This window comes from Pongo pygmaeus, chromosome 1, assembly GCF_028885625.2.
Source record: "Pongo pygmaeus isolate AG05252 chromosome 1, NHGRI_mPonPyg2-v2.0_pri, whole genome shotgun sequence".
NCBI lineage: Eukaryota > Metazoa > Chordata > Mammalia > Primates > Hominidae > Pongo > Pongo pygmaeus.
In genome coordinates, this window is record NC_072373.2 from 142961445 (window position 1) to 142980628 (window position 19184).

General features: G+C 39.6%; 1 protein-coding gene across 2 annotated transcripts in view; it reads right to left on the minus strand.

The window, feature by feature from the left end:
* Positions 1-7563: 7563 nt before the first annotated feature.
* HS2ST1 (heparan sulfate 2-O-sulfotransferase 1) overlaps positions 7564-19184 on the minus strand; it is a 200920-nt gene continuing 189299 nt past the window's right edge. Inside the window, exons 5-7 of one of the 2 annotated variants that reach the window (XM_054477653.2) lie at positions 17385-17482; positions 11767-11924; positions 7564-10888 (exon numbers count right to left, since the gene is read on the minus strand). In XM_054477653.2, the coding sequence (XP_054333628.1) occupies positions 10662-10888; positions 11767-11924; positions 17385-17482 (483 nt within the window). In that variant the 3' untranslated portion in view covers positions 7564-10661. Of the gene's footprint in view, positions 10892-11766; positions 11925-17384; positions 17483-19184 lie in introns of both variants that reach the window. The other variant, XM_054477642.2, reaches the window with a different exon arrangement.

Consider the following 19184-nt stretch of genomic DNA (forward strand, 5'->3'; position numbering starts at 1 on the left):
GTTTTACTCCTTTGGCTTCAGGCCTTGTATCCACTGTAAAACTTCTGCTCTGCCCTCCCACCCTGAAAAGGTTAGACTGGCTGGTCATGGATATCTCTGAACCCCTCTTTGCAGAAAGGCCCTCAGGCATGTGGAGGGAGAGAGCTGTAAGCAGCATGCCACAGAGGGAAATGAGGGGATGGCTGGGAGGGCTGCAGGGACACCGGGAGACAACCAGCCTTTGCTGGGTGCCCATGTTGGATCTGGGCCAAGCCTGCTCCATACAGCACTTAGGAGGAAGCATCAACTTCTCGGCACCTTTCACCTCCCCAGAACAGCTTGGTCAACCTCCTGCCATGGTGGCTGTTGTGCAAAGGCAAGGTTTGCACATGGAGACCCTGCTAAAACCAGAGAGCCCTGGGAGAATTCACAAAACACTCTGGCTGAACCGCTGGGAACTGATGATCCTGTTAGTCTTTAGACATCACCACCACCACGAATAACTAACTGCCATTTATTGACCTGGGAATGAATTTAGGGACTAGGAGGAAGCATTTCAAAAAACAAAATGGCCTAAATTTGCCCCTCCAAACTCCCAGTCCTAGTCGTTGGAGGCTGCACTGAGTTGCAGCCATAGCTATAGCCCACATGGGTGACTGCCATAGCCCTAGGTCATGCTTTTCCTGTTGCCAAGCCCTGTGGGGCTGTGTAAAAGAGGCAGAAAAGACATGGCAAGACTTTTTTTTTAGACGGGAGTCTCACTCTGTCACCCACGTTGGAGTGCAGTGGCGTGATCTCGGCTCACTACAGCCTCCACCTCCTGGGTTCAAGCAATTATCCTGCCTCAGCCTCCTGAGTAGCTGGGATTACAGGCGCACACAACCACACCTGGCTAATTTTTGTATTTTTAGTAGAGACAGGGTTTCACCATGTTGGCCAGGTTGGTCTCGAACTCCTGACCTCAGGTTTCACCATGTTGGCCAGGCGGGTCTCAAACTCCTGATCTCAGGTCATCCCCACCACCTGGGCCTCCCAAAGTGCTGGGATTACAAGTGTGAGCCACTGCACCCAGCCTATGGCAAGACTTTCAAAACAACCCCCCACCACTGCCTGTCACAGCTGTCAGAGCCTATGCGACACGATGGTTAAGAGCAGAAAATTTGCAGCTAGACTTGGATTTGAATCCTGCTCCACCGCTTTCTAGCTGCGTGACTGTAAGAAAGCATCTGAACTTCTAATTCATTCTCATCTGTAAAATGGGGCTACTAGTAGTACCTTCCTCAGAGGATTAAGAGGATGAAATGAGGCCAGGCATTGGGGCTCACGAGTGTAATCTTAGCACTTTGGAAGGCTGAGACTTGAGCCCATGAGTTCGAGGCTGCAGTGAGCCATGGCTGTGCCACTGCACTCCAGCATGGGTGACAGAGTGAGATCCTCTTTCTCTTAAAAAAAAAGGGGGGATGAAATGAGTGTTAACAAATGCATAGCACTTGGTACAGTGCCGGCACATAAGAAGTACACTATACATGGGCAACAATCTTCCTCTTCCAAAAAGAATGTGTTGAGGAAATGCATTGCACCCAAAGGCTCAGTCCACTGCCCTGCTGATCTCTCAGTGTGTGTGGAAGGAAGCCTATAGGCATTGCTATGCACGAAGATCAGTTCTGATTTCCCTGGAAGTCCCTTGAGCTATCGACTAACCCTTGGTCTGGGCTCTTGCTTCAAGGAGAAAAAAAAAATGCAGGTAGAATTTGTGAGAAACAGGTGGGCACTTCTGTTTAAGCCGCATGACTGGAAGAGTTCACATGTGACCACAGACTAAGAATCTTGGCTGGGAAGCACTGTCAATGATGACAGCAACAGGGATTTCCAAGTAGCCACAAGTATTCCCACACTATGTCAACCCATGGCTCCACAGATATTGCCAAGCCAGGGCAAGGAGCCCTCTTGCCATTAAATCCATCACAGTAAACTATTAAGTATGACCAAGGAACACTGGGACCAGAAAGTCCAGATGAAATGCACTTAGTTTGGGTATCCATTTTGGATTCTTGGCTCTGTCCCTGAATTTCCTAAAAACACTAGTAGCCACGCTGAGGTTTAGCCCCCACGTTCACCTCACACAGAAAACAGAAACTCATTAGAAGGGGTGGCATTGTTTGCCTTACTCCAGAAGAGCACACTGGGACTTTTTTCTTATTGACCTGCTCTGTTGTCCCCCAAAACGATATTTCAGAGAGGAATTTACCAATAATGAAATATATAAGATACACTATAGTTTATAATGCAGTCCAATGTAGAAAACAGATGGTGTTGGAGCCAGACTGACCTGGGTTCACATCCTAGTTCATAACTTTTGTTATGAGAGGCCTTAGGTTATTTAACCAGCTGGGTTAAGCTCAGCTAGAGCTTCAGTCGTCTCATATGTAAACTGGTGCTCTAATCCAGTGGTTTAGTCTTGGTCAGAACCACCTGAAAGCTTATTAATAAACATAGTGCTAGGTCCTACTCAGAAGGCTAGGGCCTAAGAATCTGCCTTTCAACAAGTTCCTAGAGGATACTGACACTTGGTCCAGAGATGGGATTACAGCCTAAGAACCACTGCAATTGTTTAATCTGTATTACAGCCCTTGCTCACTTTGAGAGACAGGCACATAGCAGGAAGGGCATCAGGGTTTGATGGACTAGGAATCTTGAGGGCTGGGGAGCCCATCTTCCACCTCCTAGCTGTGTCAGTTTCAACTGTAAAATGAGGCTAATGGTATCTACCCTTCCACGTGAGAATCTAATGAGAGGATAAATGTGAAATGAAAGCGCCTTATAAATTATAAAGTTCTAAACAGTTGTAAAGGATTGAATATGAGGATTACTGAAAGGTTAAAGCTCATGGTGCAGAGACAGCCTGTAGTGCAGTGCCTGGCAAACAGTGGGGGCTCAATAAATACTAAATGTAGAAAAAAAAAACCCACAAAAGTAAAATTTGCCACTGACTCCATGCCAGAGATTTCAGTCTTTGTCATGTATTAAAATAAGAAAAGGTAATAAAGTTGTAACACATGAAGTTCATATTCCAATTGTGGGTGGCACAGACCTCCTTCCTGGATTCTGATCCAATTCATTATTCAAATCTCCACTACTTAATGTGGAACCACTGTGGATCTTGATAAGAGGAAAAGGCTGGGCTCTGTTTCCACTTTGCTCTTGGCAGTCCTCAGGCCTCCAGTATAACTTTCTTAGAAAATGAATAGGGCTGGCTCCCAGAGAGACTAATCTAATCTCATCTTGTCCACTCAGAAGATCCGTATCAAATATTACAGACTGTCTGACTGCAGGACTACAGCAGGAAGGGGCATCTAATTCCATCTGGATTTGGATCAGTGATTAAACGATCAAATAGAGCCATTAGCATGGTAGAAATAGAAAAGCAAAATATAACTGGCCTACTTCTTAAACATTGTTCTCATCTAAGGTGTTATTCAAAGAGCCCCCACACGAAACAAAGGCAAGCCTGCGAGAGAGGAGTTTAAAGTCCACAGCCTCCTTTAAAAACAGACATGAATGGATCAACATGCTGCATTTTCACTGTTTATGGGCATGACAGTCTGATCAGATAACCATACTATGCCAAGAGACCTAATTAGTAATCCTCTGGCGAATTTTAAATTACTTTTAAAGGAAAAAAAAAATGTCTCTGGTAACTCTTGGTTGAATAAAATGTCACTCATTTCTGATCAGCCATTTTCAGAAAGGCTCTGCCCACTTCAAATGGAATTGCTGGTGAGTTCAGTTACGCAGAAAAGGTATATTTCAGCTAATCAATTTTGAGAGATCCAACAGTTTCAAATACCTAAGACTGAAACCTCTACATTGTTTTTTTTTTTACAGCACAACCTGGCTGCCTTATCAAGAGGGCACCCAGAATCATCAAAATGGGTACAAATGAAATGTTATTGCCACAGGCACTTTAAATACATCTCTCAAGATGCTACATGAAATACCCAGATTTAGGTCAAATTTGTTCACATTTGTGAAAGCAAAACAAAGTTCAGAAGCCAGATCACTTGGGGACTGTAGGTCTACTCTTTGCCAGATTTTAATATTTAATTAGATACAGGTTAAAGCTTTGATAGTTTAAGGCGGCACATGCTTAAAAAATCACAAATTAGCAAGTTTGACAGTTCTTTGATGTTAAATTTCTAAGAGACTGAGTGATTTTAAACTGGAAAGAAAGGAGAGCAGAGGGAGAGGGAGAAAGAAAAGGATGAACTGATTCTAGAGTCCCAGAATAATCACCCTCTTTAACATTCTTACAGTTCAAAATACTTACGTTGTCTGTTTCATGGAGGGCGTATTTAGCAAGAAAACCTAGACAGGGGTCAGTTGCTGCACTTAAGCTCATCCTCTTCCTTTTCCAGCATCACCGATAGACAGGCTGAAGGCTCTAGAAATCTCGTTGCCCACACCCTTGATCTAAAAGAAAATTAATCCATATACGTTTTCTCTATTTCCCTGTAAACGCTGTCAGTGCTAATGATGTGAAACATTTCCAGGCATGACTTTCATTTTTAAACTTCAGGTTTAGAGAAGTAGAGGTAGAGGCTTAGAGTTGGTGTGTTTCATTAGAAGCCTTCGTCATCAAACCAGAGAACATCAGAAAAGTTTCTAGGGAGTTCTTTCTAAACTCTAACCCAGGTCACAAAATCTGGAAGAGCAAAAGAGGCAAGGAAGCCAAACATCTGATAGGGAGATAATGAATTCCTTCTTTGTGATCCTAGGTTCTTTGGGAAAACACTAGTCTGTTTTATAAGCTTTGACACAGGAAGTAATCATCATTGCCTAATTGAGGCAAAAGCAAGGGGTGCTGAAAATTTGCACAGATGCATTGTGTTACAAACCCAAGTTAATACCTTCATTCCCCATTTATTGATTATATCCCACCTGTCACCAAATGTTGGCGTTTCTGGCCCTGAGATCTGTCTGCTTCTCCCCAACCTTATCTCTACTTTTCTTGACAACTGCAGTCAGGTCCTCAGAGGTTTTCATGTTCTCAGTTTTTAGCTTGAGAGCCTATTCCTTACACTGCTGCTGTCCTTTCTGTTCAAAGAGTGCAAATCATTTTACTCCTGTGATCCTGAATTTTATGTGTGTACTATTTAGCAGTCCTTACTGTTCAAATATACTAAGGCATGAACTCAGTCACTTCTGGAATAAGCAAATCCTATCTTCTCTAGAACAGTCAGCATTTCCCCCCTTGAATCTGTACAAATGAATGATTTGTATGTGGAAAGAACAGCAAGAATCAGGACCAGGAATATTTATGCTACAGGTACATAAGTGAGGCGGTATTAAGATAGTGAGGCGGTATTAAGATAATCAGTAAAAAGTACAGTCATTCAAAAATATTTATAAAAATATCATTTATGAAATGACAAAACTAGTATTCTGTAGGGTGAGAACGGCACATCAGCTTGGTAACAATATTCCAGCACAGCATATAAATGCCATTAGTTATAGTCTACCCTGGCCAGTACTTTGCACACATCATGCCCAACCTTTACAACAATCCTGTTATGTCCACTTACTGACATCACATTGCTAAATGCAGATCCCCTTGACTCTCAAACCATGCTCTTTGTTCAGCCACTGCAAGTACAAGCCAAATTCTGTTAAGAAAACTCATCATTGAACTGGTATTTTATCAACCCAATATCATATAATATAAATAGAATCAATCAAGCATTGCTCAAAGCAATGAGCCAGTGGCTAAGAATTGAAAATCAATGCAATTGAGACTTTCTTCTTTAAGGGAAAAAAAAAAAATCAGAAATGTGTGTTCCCAAAAAAATATTATGGATATGTCCAAACTGTGCCATAAATGTTAGATTAAGTTACTTTCAAACTTTTTTATCCTAATAGCCCTTTCTCTATTTTTATTTTTTCTTCTAATTAAGTATATATTTTGTAAGTTTTCCATCTGAAATTTTATTACCAGCGATGAAGTACAAAGCAAAAGCAGCAGAGGCATGTCAGTCCAGAAAAAATATTGTCACAAGCCATAAAATCATTAGAAACCAATGATGTTGCATGCTTTCTTGATGGCAACACTATCTGAGAGTTAAGTTGACACTGAACACTGAGTCAGCTTGGAAAATGTCCATCAGTGTCAAGGCTACAAAAGAAAATATTAAAACAGGACACCAATTTTTCCCCTTCCCACTGTTTATTTTATAGCTTTTCCATCAGGTAGTCAACTGAAACACTTCAACATCAGAAAGCTGGCAGAATGTTAAGGAAAAGGAGCGATTATCTCTCCAACAGATGTGACAAAATGGTTTCAAGTTGGAAACAGAATTTGCATAAATGAATCAACTGAATGGAGTGGGGGAGGGCAGGGAGAGAGAAGAGAGAAAGTAGTGAGCATCTTCCAACAGGACTATGAGGAAAGAAAAGGCACTGTTGAGCTGTATATTTATAAAATAAAAGTCAAAATACACAATCCATGTTTCCGAAAATTACATTCAACACTGCTTCAGAGATGCTCACATACCTGACTCTCAATAGAAAGCTACAAAAACTGTCTAAAAAATGAGATAGACAGCATCAATGTCTCAACACAGGCTTAACAGTAATGCGTTCTAAAGAGTTCATCACCATCAGGGTCCATTTTATAAATAGTACTGCAAAGGCCACAAAGCTGCATGAAATTACAGGATAAATCTGACTAAATGATCATTCATTTCAATCTCTAAAATTCCTGCTGCAAGAAATCAGAAAGCTCCACTCCAGAGGAGCTGAATTGGCAGTGGATTTGAAACAGGGTTGCTTTTCTCCTCAGAAGGCTGCCTAAAGAGCAGTTTAGTTGGCATCATACAGCAACTTTGCATAGGGTAAACGGATGCAAAAACATAAGAGCAACTTCTCTGCTTCCTCTGAAAGTAAACAGCACTAATTTATGAAGAGGCCAACTCAAATCATAAAGGAGAAGCACCTGGGCCTCTTAAAGGCAAACCACATAAAAGGTTACAGGGTGCTTCTCATAAGGATTCTAGGACCATAGGTGTGTTTGGGAATGACCAATGGGAAAATCCAGTTAGATGATTTACACAGATGTTCTCTATGTAGATTTGAATTTAAATTAAAATGCCACCTATGCATTTGGGAACCAGCTTTTAGTTAAATTCTCTAGCGCTTTTAGAATTATTTGATTTTATTAAAAAAAAATCAGTCTACAAACTGTTTTCTTTCTAACAATGCAAATACAGTAAGCAAGTCATCTGCAATATCAAAATATTGTTTGTAAATCACTGATGGCACCAACGATTTGAGGAATTTCCAATAGGACACATAGTGAGAAAAAGCAACAGATTATAGGCATTAACCAAATTTTAAGATCAGAAAATTATAAAAATCAGTAAGTTTAAATTATCCAATTTTCAATAGCTTAAATCCAATCATCAGGAATTCAGAAGCACCCAATATGTTTGAAGTTGCACAAATGCACATGGATGATAGGAAAGTAATCCCCATGCAATATCTTAAGTGTTGCTATCAGATATATTTAAGTGCTACTTTACAGATTAAAGCTGGGTAAAATCAAAATATATTTTACTTCCCATTAGATTTTAAAACAATCACAATAATTTATCAACAGTTGCCATTTCACAGCAATTAGAAAACAGGAGTTGATACAAGTTGAACAGAAAGGTATCTTTTCTTCTTTTAGGAAATAAACATATATATATGTATATATATTTCACATACACACATAACATTATCTTTAAAATTCCAAGTCGTTAATTTACTTTTGTATTATAAAAAAATTATCTCCCTATGGTCAAAATACTGAAAAAGCACAAAGGCTGAAAAAAGAAAACCACATTTGCCACTTTAAAAAAATACATTATTGTCTCAGTGGTTCTATTTATTTCATTGATTATAAAGTATTATGACTCCTAGTACTGTACTGGACCTGATGGAATTAAATACACCCCTTTCTCAGTCTCCAGAAAGGATACTCCTAACCCACCCTAAAATATGATAAAAACAAATGCCCCTATTCTGAACTGTTAAACTGGGAAAGAAAACATGCCCACCTGGAAACAATATAAGTCATAAAAGTTTATGAATCTGTGGGAGAGACTACACGAATCAGAAAGCAATTCTTTGGATATAAGTTAGGAGCTTTTAGAAGTAAATAAACTCTTTTAGGCATCTAGAGTACAGACACAAAGATGATTTCTCCATAAATAATGATTTAGCCAGTGCAATAGTTGGTAGCCCATGGTCTGCATCTGGGATGTCATCTGTTTTTGTAAATAAAGTTTTATTGGAACATAACTGTGCTCATTTGTTTACATAATGTCTATTGCTGCTTTTGTGGTACAATGGCAGGGTTGACTAGCTGTGACAGAGACCGTATGGGCTGCAAAGCCTAAAATATTTACTCTCTGGCCCTTCCACAGAAAGTTTACTGACCTCCTGATCTAGTTCACCAAGTACTGCTCTAGTTACCTAAAAGAGTTAATGCACCTCAAGAAGATTTGAGCATGTGGTGCAAGAATAACTTGCATACTGGGGTTTGTTCATTAGCAGGTAATGTCAAACCCCACCTTGAAGTGGTGCTTTACTTTTGGGCGAGGAAATAATTTGTATACACCTTCAGGAAATACCTATAAAAGTCAATTTGAAAAAAGGAAAGAAAAAAGCCAAATTTAAAACAAGCCTGCCTATGTTCTTTTAATATTTTTATATTATTGTGAGGAAAGGGTGCTAAGATGATTGTTCTGTCATTCTTTTAGTTTTTCTTTAGTTTGTTTATAAATGTTTTCTCATAAGAAGTGTTCTCTCATGCCCTCCCATAACCTTTAAGGCAATCTACCTAAAATGCTTACAGTCTGGTGAAGCCTTATTCAGAAATATTTACTTAAACCATAGGTATAAAATAGCTACCATTTCTGAATAGTAATGTAAAATAAAAACAGAAACAGTTTTCAAATTTGAAGAGCAAAGTTTCCCTGACCCTAGTCAACTAACAAAGTCTATTTCTAACAGGAAACTTCCTGAACTCAAGCAGCTGCTCATGAAGCTTTAAGAGTTCACAGGCGTTTCATATTTCAATAGTTGTTGAAACATGGAAGATAAAACACTGAGAGGATATTTATCAAACACAAATTTATATCAAGATTAACTTTTTCAACGAGCTTACAAGCAGACTTTTCCCTTTCTTTGTTAAAAAATGAATGGTATGAAACTATATGTTAAAGATGTTTCTATAATACCTTACATTTATATAGCGCTTTACAATTTTCAAAGTGCTTTCACATGCCATCTCATTTAATCCTCACAACAGCCCTGTGAGGTAGGTACAGCAGGTATTATTATCCTCATTTCAAGATGAGGAAATTGAGGCAAAGAGAGGTTAAGTGACTTGCCCAAGATCACACAGCTGGTAAATGGTAGAGCTAGGACCTGAAATCAAGTTTTTTGACTCCTTGTCCAGTACTCATTCCACTGTAATTACCGCCTCAAGTTATGAATAATGAACTGTGTATCAAAATTGAAAGCTTATTGAAGTTCATTTCAGTGATGTCTTAACAGTAAAGGTAAATGAGAAATACAAGAACAGTAGGTCTGATGGTTTTACTTGACATAAAATTGGTGCAAAACCACTTTTGTCTAATTACTTGTAACCTTTTGGTCCAAATACATAAAATATGCAATATTTACAGCATTTTCCTTTTTTTGTAAATGCAATGCTTTAAAACACATTATAAAGCACCTTAGTAAAAATAGTCTACAGGTAAAAGTACAGAAGAAGTAGGAAAATCCTACCCATACCACAGCTCACTAATGGAGTCATAATACGGTGTCACTGATATCTCAGTTTACAGCTTTACAAATAACCCATGGAGAAACAAATATTAAACTTACTTTTTTGATATTAATGTGTGAAAATCTTAACTAAAACTTCAGACAATCTCAATATTCTTTGAAGTATCTTCCCAATATTAGATATTGAGGAGGCAGGAATGAGAAATACTGCTTTGATGCTTTATCTTTTTACCATATTAGTCATGATTTAAATTGATTTTTAACACTAATCACCATTTAAAAAATTAAAACCACCTACATAAATATGGGCAAATCCAACTACAGCAGAAACATTTCTTAGCAAATATGATTAAACATTCCAATAAATTTCATGAGACATGACTCACAAAAACAAAGTACACACTGCCAAACAGTTATTAACACAATTCAGTAGAGGTGTATAACCCAAACCCTCAGTGAAGGCAGAAGAGGCAAATGGACTCATCTTCATTCATGGTTAGTTGAAAAAATGCTTTATCAAAAACAAGAGTATCAGAACCTTTTCTGAAATTGTATTTAGCCTTTTGATTAGACCTGCCATAAGTTCATTTTAGGTGATGTATATTTTCTCCCAGGCAGGAGGTTATAACTTTCACCAACGTTTAGCCAGGAAAAATAAAAATATCTGAAACTTAGAACACTGACATGCCAGCCAGTATCTACTTCCTTGATGTTACTGTCTGTTTCCTAATTTGGCTTGATACAAATTGTAATATACACCTACTGTCAGCAATCCAGACTGTGGAGCTGAGAACAAAGGTGAAGACAGGGTCAAAATTTTAGTTCAAGAATCCAATAGTCACAACTTATACTCAGTTCGACTTAGGGTAAATCTTTTCATAGAAAAAGTTTTGTGCGAGGATGTAGAGGTCTCCATCTTTTTCTCGAACGGCATGGGCTCTGATGAATTGGAACTGCTCTAGTGCAAATTCATAGAACTCATTCTCCATTTTCCAAATATCAGATTGCTGTAGTTTTGCAATGGTTTGTTTAGTGGGGAGTTTCTTCTCTGTGGTTTTCCTAAGATGAGATTTCTTTCCTACTTACAAAGGGGAAAAAAAAGGAAAGGTAAATAATTCTTGGAGAACACACAAAAGATCAATGCCTCTTTATTTGAAGAGGTGGTTAATATGACACATTAAAGAACAGGTAACATAATTGTCTTATATAATTCAGGTAAAAACGGAGCCTTGATCAAACTAGAGCCATGATTCAGTCCTTTAGAATGTTAATCCTTAACCTAGTAAAGACTTAATGAAGTGTCAAATAGTAAATGTAAGGATTGGCACACAGTAAAGTGTAGGCTGTCACCTCACACACTATATTTTCAAGTGCTTGATGCTCTGAGACTAGTTTATTTTTGATAAAATATCTATTGCCAAACTGTATTCTATTTTCCCATAATCTGTATTCTCTAAAATTATGTGTTAGAAGCTAGGGCATATGCATCCTCAAGGAAAAGAGTTCCTATGACTGCATCTTATCAAGCAACAGCAAAAAATGAAACAAAACAAAAACACAATTAGCTTATCACTTTCAGATACATGATATGGCTGAGGCTGCTAAAACATGGCTTAGGCATACTTCAGTTCCACTATCACACCTCTACTTTAAAATGGTAGTAGGCAGGACTAATACACAGGCCTAATGTTTGATATCTGGCATTACTGAATACTATACATTTCTATGGCTTGTTCTGTACTTTGTAACATTCCACTATTTCTACAGTACCTTCTAATTTTCACCTAATTCACAGTTACTCAATTGAAAATAGTGAGCAGAAACAGACAAGATACCTGCCTTTCTGGAGCTATCTGTTGTGTTTCACTGAAGAAACTTCAAATCACATATTTACAAGTTGCAAACCAAAAAACCAAACCAAAGAAAGCTTTAAAAAGAAACCCTTCCTTTATATACCTGTGCGATAGAGTTCAGTAGCACCCCTGAAAAACCGGGGCAATGCTGCCTCCAATAACATGATAAAATCTTCAAGTTCTTCAGTAACTCCCACAAGAAAATATTCATTAATTAGGTTATACTTGGCTTGATCCATAGCCCACCTGCTTCCCACATTCCTGAAACCAAAGAAAAGGAATTAAAACCTGGTTGTGAAATCTGCTGAGTGTTTCTGGTGCCTCTGACACCATATATTACAGAGAAAATAGATAAACACATGTATATCCAAAGCCTCACTGCCTTTTTATTGCCATCCTGTGGGAGGCACACCTGTTTCTAATTTCATTTGCTTCCATCTCCAGTTTCTGCTCAACTATGAGTGCTAATTCAGAGTTTACCAGAGGACTCTTAACATGAGCAATTTAGTTTAAGGGCACTTTAAAAATGTATATGGATATAAGAAACATATAACCCTCCCATATGATTTAATGTGTGTTTTAACTTTTTTAAACTACTCTAAATTCTGTTAAGAGCTCTCTAGTAAAGTGTAAACAATTTGTGTTTACTGCTTATTGTGTGAGTTTTGAGTTTTTGTGAGCTAAGTGTTTTCTGAAATTTCTGAGGAACAGAAAATAGATAATGGCTCTGCTAAGAATCTTTTATTTTCATTTACATTGTCAGCTAATGCTATTAACAGAGATTTGATCCAAAATAAACTATACTTTTGGGTTCTTTTTAGCACGAATATTCCTTAATCCAAATTCTAGCTCTGCATTTAAGTAGCAGTATGATCTTGAGCTGGTGGCTTCACCTTTCTCAATTTTGTTTTCTCAAACTATTAAAAAAAACAGAGGGGGAGAGGAACAGTTATTAATTGGTTTCTGAGAACCCTCCAAGTTCTGTGAATCTATGAAACATACTAAAGAAATACAACTAACATCTCCTCAAAAATGCCCAATAGAGCAATAGTCTTTATTATTCTAAGGCAGGGATTGGCAAACGTTTTATATAAAAGGCCAGAGGATAAATATTTTAGGTTTTGCAGACTACATAGTGATATGGTTTGGATATTTGTTCCCTCTCTCAATCTGAAATTGTGATTCCCAGTGTTGGAGGCTGGGTTTGGTGGGAGGTAACTGGATCATGGGAGCAGGTCCCTTGTGAATGGTTTAGCACCATCCCCTTGGTGATAACTGAGTTCTTGGCTCAGTTAGTTCATTAGAGATCTAGTTATTTAAAAGACTGGGGGCTGGGTGCGGTGGCTCACACCTGTAATCCCAGCACTTTGGGAGGCCAAGGTGGGCGGGTCACCTCAGGTTGGGAGTTGGAGACCAGCCCGACCAACATGGAGAAACCTCATCTCTACTAAAAATACAAAATTAGCTGGGCATGGTGGTGCATGCCTATAATCCCAGCTACTCAGGAGGCTGAGGCAGAAGAATTGCTTGAACCCGGGAGGCAGAGGTTGCGGTGAGCCGAGATCACACCATTGCACTCCAGCCTGGGTGACAAGAGCAAAACTTCGTCTCAAAAATAATAGTAATAATAATAATAATAATAATAATAATAAAATGACTGGGACCTCCCCCTTCACTCTCTTTCTCCCACTCCTGCCTATGATGTGCCTGCTCCCACTTCACTTTCTGCCATCATTGTAAGCTTCCTGAGGCCTGCATCAGAAGCCAAACAGATGTTGGTGCCATGCTTGCACAGCCTGCAGAACCATGAGCCAAGTAAAGCTTTTTTCATTATAAATTACCATCTCAGGTATTCCTTCACAGTAATGTAAGAATGGCCTAATGGAGAAAATTGGTACTAAGGAGTGGGGTATTGCTATAAAAATACCCGAAAATGGGAAAGTGGCTTTGGAACTGGGTAATGGGCAGAGGTTGGAAGAATTTGAAGGGCTCAGAAGAAGACAAGAAGAAGAGGGAAACTTTGAAATTTCTTAAGTCGAGACTGGTTTAATGATTGTGACAAAAATGCTGACAGAAATATGGACAGAAGTCCAGGCTGATGAGGTCTCAGAGGGAAATGAAGAAGTTACTGAGAACTGGAGTAAAGGTCACCTGTGTTATGCCTTAGCAAAGAACTTGGCTGTGCGGTGTCCAAGTTCTAGAGATCTATGGAAGTTTGAACTTAAAGAGTGATGACTGGTCAGGTGTGGTGGCTCACACCTGTAATCCCAGCACTTTGGGAGGCTGAGACAGGCAGATTACCTGAGGTCTGGAGTTCAAGACCAGCCTGGCCAACATGGTGAAATCCCATCTTTACTAAACATACAAAAATTAGCTGGGCATGGTGGCACACGCCTGTAGTCCCAGCTACTCGGGAGGCTGAGGCAGGAGAATTGCTTGAGCCCAGGAGGTGGAGGTTGCAGTGAACTGAGATCGTGCCACTGCACTCCAGCCTGGCTGACAGAGTGAGACTGTCTCAAAAAAAAGTGATGACTTAGGACATCTGGCAGAATAAACTTCTAAGCAGCAAAGCATTTAAGATGTGGCCTGGCTGTGTCTAAGAGGCTACAATCAAATGCAAGAGCAAAGGAATGACTTAAAGTTGGAACTTACATTTTAAAGGGAGGCAGAGCATAAACATTTGGAAAATTCACAGCCTGGCCATGTGGTAGAGAAGGAAAGCCCCTTTTTTTTGTTGTTTTTTTTGTTTTAAAGACAGGGTCTTGCTCTGTTGCCCAGGCTGGATCTTGGATCACTGCAGCCTTAACCTCCCGGACTCAAGTGTTCTTCCTACCTTAGCCTCCCAAGTAGCTGGGACTACAGGCATATGCCACCACACCTGGCTAACTTTATGTTTTGTAGAGATGAGGCTGCCCAGGCTAGTCTCAAATGATCCTCCCACTTCGGTCTTTCAAAGTGCTGGAATTACAGGCATGAGCAACCACTCCCACTGGAAAGCCTATTTTCCAGGGAATAGGGCAGGGAATAGGGAAGGAATTTAATAACACTGTGGAGCAATCACTTATTAAGGAGGTTAGCATGACTAAAAGGGTGCCAAGTGCTAATATCCAAGACAATGGGAAAAAGGCCTCAAAGGCATTTCAGAGATCTTCCAGGCTGCCCCTCCCATCACAGGCCCAGAAGCCTTGGGGGGAAGAATGATTTAAGGGGACAGGCACAGGGTCCTGCTGCCCTGAGAAGCCTCGGGACATTGCTCCCCACATCCCGGCCACTCCAGTTCCAGCCTTGGCTCAAAGGAGTCCAGGTATAGCTTGGGCCACCACTCTGGGGGAGCATAAACTGTAAACATTGGTGGTTTCCAGGTAGTGTTAAGTCTGCAGATGCTCAGAATGCAAGCATGAAGGAGCCTGCATTCCACCTAGATTGCACCTAGATTGCAGGTTCCACCTAGATTTCAGAAGTGGGTTGCATTGGAGCCCTCACCCCACACAAAGACCCAAACAGGGAACTGCCTAGTGGAGCTGTGGGACGGTGATTATGCCCTCCAGACCCCAGAATGGTTGGCTCACCATCAGCTTGCACGCTTTGCCTGCAAAAACTGCAGGTACACTCAATTCCAACTCATGAGAGCAGCCATGTGGGCTGTACCCTGCAAAGCCATGGGGGCAGGGCTGCTCAAGGCCTTGGGAGCCCACCCCTTGCACCAGGATGCAGGAGATGAAGTCAAGGATTATATTGGAGCTTTAAGATTTAATGACTGCCCTGCTGGGTTTCAGACTTGTGTGGGGCCTACCATGCCTTTCTTTTGGCCAATTTCTCCCTTTTGGAATGGAAATGTTTATCCAATGCCTATACCACCATTGTATAGGGAATAAATAACTTGTTTTTTATCTCACAGGCTCATAGGTAGAAGGAACTCATCTCCAGATGAGATTTTGGACTTGGGACTTTTGAGTTAATGCTGGAATAAGACTTTGGGACTACTGTGAAGGGATCAATATATTTTGAAATATGAGAAAGACATGAGATTTGGTGAGCCAGGGGCAGAATAATATGGTTTGGATGTTTGTTCCCTCCAAATCTCATGTTGAAATGTGATTCCCAATGCTGGAGGTAGGGCCTGGTGGGAGGTGATTGGCTCATGGGAGCAGATCTGTCATGAATGGTTTAGTGCCATCCCCTTGGTGATAACTGAGTTCTCGCTCAGTTCACGCAAGATCTGGTTGTTTGAAAGTCTGGGAACCATACCTCCACCCCTACTGCCCACTTTCTTGCTCCCACCATGTGATATGCCTGTTCCTGCATCACCTTCTGCCATGATTGTAAGCTTCCTGAGGCCCTTGTTGGTGCCATGCTTGTACATCCTGCAGAACAGTGAGCCAATTAAACCTCTTTTCTTTATAAATTACCAGTCTCAGGTAGTCCTTTATAGTAATGCAAGAACAGCTAATACACCTGGTTTAGTTTACAATTACTCAACTCTGCTGCTGCAGTGTGAAAACAGCCACAAGCAATAAGTAAAAAATGTATGTGACTGTGTTTCTATAAAACTTTATTTATAAAACAGGTGACAAAGCTGGGCACAGTGGCTCATGCCTGTAATCCCAGCACTTTGGGAGGCCGAGGCAGGTGGATCCCTTGAGGTCAGGAGTTTGAGACCAGCCTGGCCAACATGGTGAAACCCCATCTCTACTAAAAATACAAAAATTAGCCAGGTGTAGTGCAGGCACCTGTAGTCCCAGCTATTCGGGAGGCTGAGGCAGGAGAATTGTGAACCCAGGAGGCGGAGGTTGCAGTGAGCCAAGATTGTGCCCCTGCACTCCAGCTTGGGTGACAGAGCGAGATTCTGTCTCAAAAAAATAAAAAATAAAACAGGTGAAAGGCCAAATTGGGTCTGCAGGATACAACCTGTAGTTTGCCAATCCCTGTTCTAAAGAAATGGTTAAAAATTGAGAAGGCATTCTTTATAGGCTTCCAATTCTTATACTATTATGAGGCTTTGATGTAATCTAATGAGTAGGACTTTAAACTCCACAGCAATCTAATAATATATCTCAAATAATGAAGAAATTCCTTGTATTTCTCATTATGGTTTATGGAAGAAACTTTGAATATGTTCCTTTTTTCTCCTACTTCTCCTATCAAAATGATTGAATAGAACAAATAAATATGTAAAATTACTTTAAAAACTGAAAACTCAACACATTCTGAGGAAATACATTTTTTATTAAAGTATCTTTATTTTCCACTTGATATTTACTAGCAAACTAAACCACAGCCATAACCTTGGCTTCTCTTAAAGTCAAAATCAGTTTAACAGTAAAACCAGGTGAATTTTAACCCACTAAGCCTTTTATTAATTTAACATGAATAGCTAAAACAGTAAGCTTTGGACAAAATAAGATTTATGACCCCCCACCCCCACCCCTACCCCTGGTCTCTAAGAGCTCTACTGGAATACAGCAAAACATAACACCAAAAATAAGAAATATTAAAAACCAGCATCTGAGAAAACAATGCAAGGATATTAGGATATTACTCTACATGAGGAATCTTTTAAATGCATTTAAAAGTAACTGCAAAACTAGATATTACTCAATTACATGTTATTTTTAGTCTAGTCTTTCACCGATTTCCCTATATCTAGCCCTTGTGAAATGAAACACAGATTACAGAGATAATAAGGATGATAATCAATTTGAGCCAACTTTATCTCCCTACCAGCATTCGGAGCTATGGCCACAGAAGAATGGGATTTGAAGCCAGAGCTTCTCTGGAGCACAGTCTGAGCCACCTTCTGCTACACATTCATCAAAGGTCTAGAACAAAGACAAAGCAGCACGGGTAAGCCATAAATCCAAGTCTCACCTATCAAATATCTAATGTGGTAAATTATTAAATAAATGGGCAAGAATAGGTGGGATGAGACACTCTTATTTTTTTGGAGTCATGTAAATTAATCACGGTTGGGCACGGTGGCTCACGCCTGTAATCCCAGCACTTTGGAAGGCCGTGGTGGGCGGATCACAAGGTCAAGAGATTGAGACCATCCTAATTAACATGGTGAAACCCTGTCTCTACTAAAAATACAAAAATTAGCTGGGCGTGGTAGTGTGCACCTGTAGTCCCAGCTACTCGGGAGGCTGAGGCGGGAGAATCGCTTGAACCCAGGAGGTGGAAGCTGCAGTGAGCCGAGATAGAGCCACTGCACTCCAGCCTGGCGACAGAGCAAGACTCCGTCTCAAAAAAACAAAAACAAAACAAAACAAAACAAAAAAAATCACATACTGCCTTGTAACAGGCAGCTCTTAGGATCTGGTTTAGAATCTTAGGATAGGTTGATCTGTCTGTCTATATCTTTATCTATATAACTTGTTTCATATGCTTTTTAAATGTGTTATGTTCTGTCTTTCCAACTACACTGAAAACTTCCTGAAGTAGCATTTGTGGATCAAGCAGTAGCATTTGTGTCCTCCAGAGCATATAGAATAGTGCTATATAAACCACTTGCACTATTAATATTTGTAAATGACTACTGAAAAGACTGCACCTTGGGGATTTACATGGGTATTAAAGGCATAGCTCTAGTGGAGGTGAAGACAGAGGAAATAAAATATTTTCATGAGGCATTTGATATTATTTCCGAATTTTTCTAGATGGTCTTAGATTTGCCAGCCTAGGCCATTTTCTAAAAAGTGGTTTTATTATCATTTGTGCCAGATTTTGTAGCTCATAAGAAGAAATAAGAAATAAAACCTTATATATCTATGTATCTACCATATCCCAAACTATAGCTATTCGAATTTGAGTATTTGGTGATATTTTCTCAAAATGAATAAATTATGCCCATCACTTGAAGGAACAACTGACAGTGTTGATACCCTACGGGTTCTCAGCTGGAAGTTATTCTGACCCTCAGGTGATATTTGGCAATGTTTGAAGACAATTCTGGTTCTCACAGCTGAGGTATGGGGGATGCTACCAGGTAGAAGTAAGAGATGCTGGTAAACATCCTACAATGTATAAGAAGCCCCCCACAACAAAGAATTATCTGGCCCAAAACAACAATAATGTTGAGGTTGAGAAATCCTGTGATAGGCCAATGATAAAAATTAAGCTTTCAAGCAAAAAATAAAATTTTGGAAAACTTGTATCTGCCACCATAAGCTTGACAGTCTCCCAATACTTAAAGACTTTTCTGATGAGATTAGTGGTGATATTAATGAATATGAGTTTTTAACGCTGTATAACAAAATATGTTAACATTTGAAAAGTCCACATAACTCAGTGAACCAGTATGTTCCAAATGACCAATGTATGATGTTTCAAAATTATGCTTGGTTAAAAGATTCATTCAAAGTGTAAAACATATGAATAGATTTTAATGTAGCAAAGTATAAAAAATTCACTGCTATGGTTTCAGATTCTACATTGCAACTAACTTTTGAAACTACCACTTGTCAAGTTTTAGTGTTTATTAAAGAATAGCCGCAATTTTTTGAAAAGGCTATTAAAATCCTC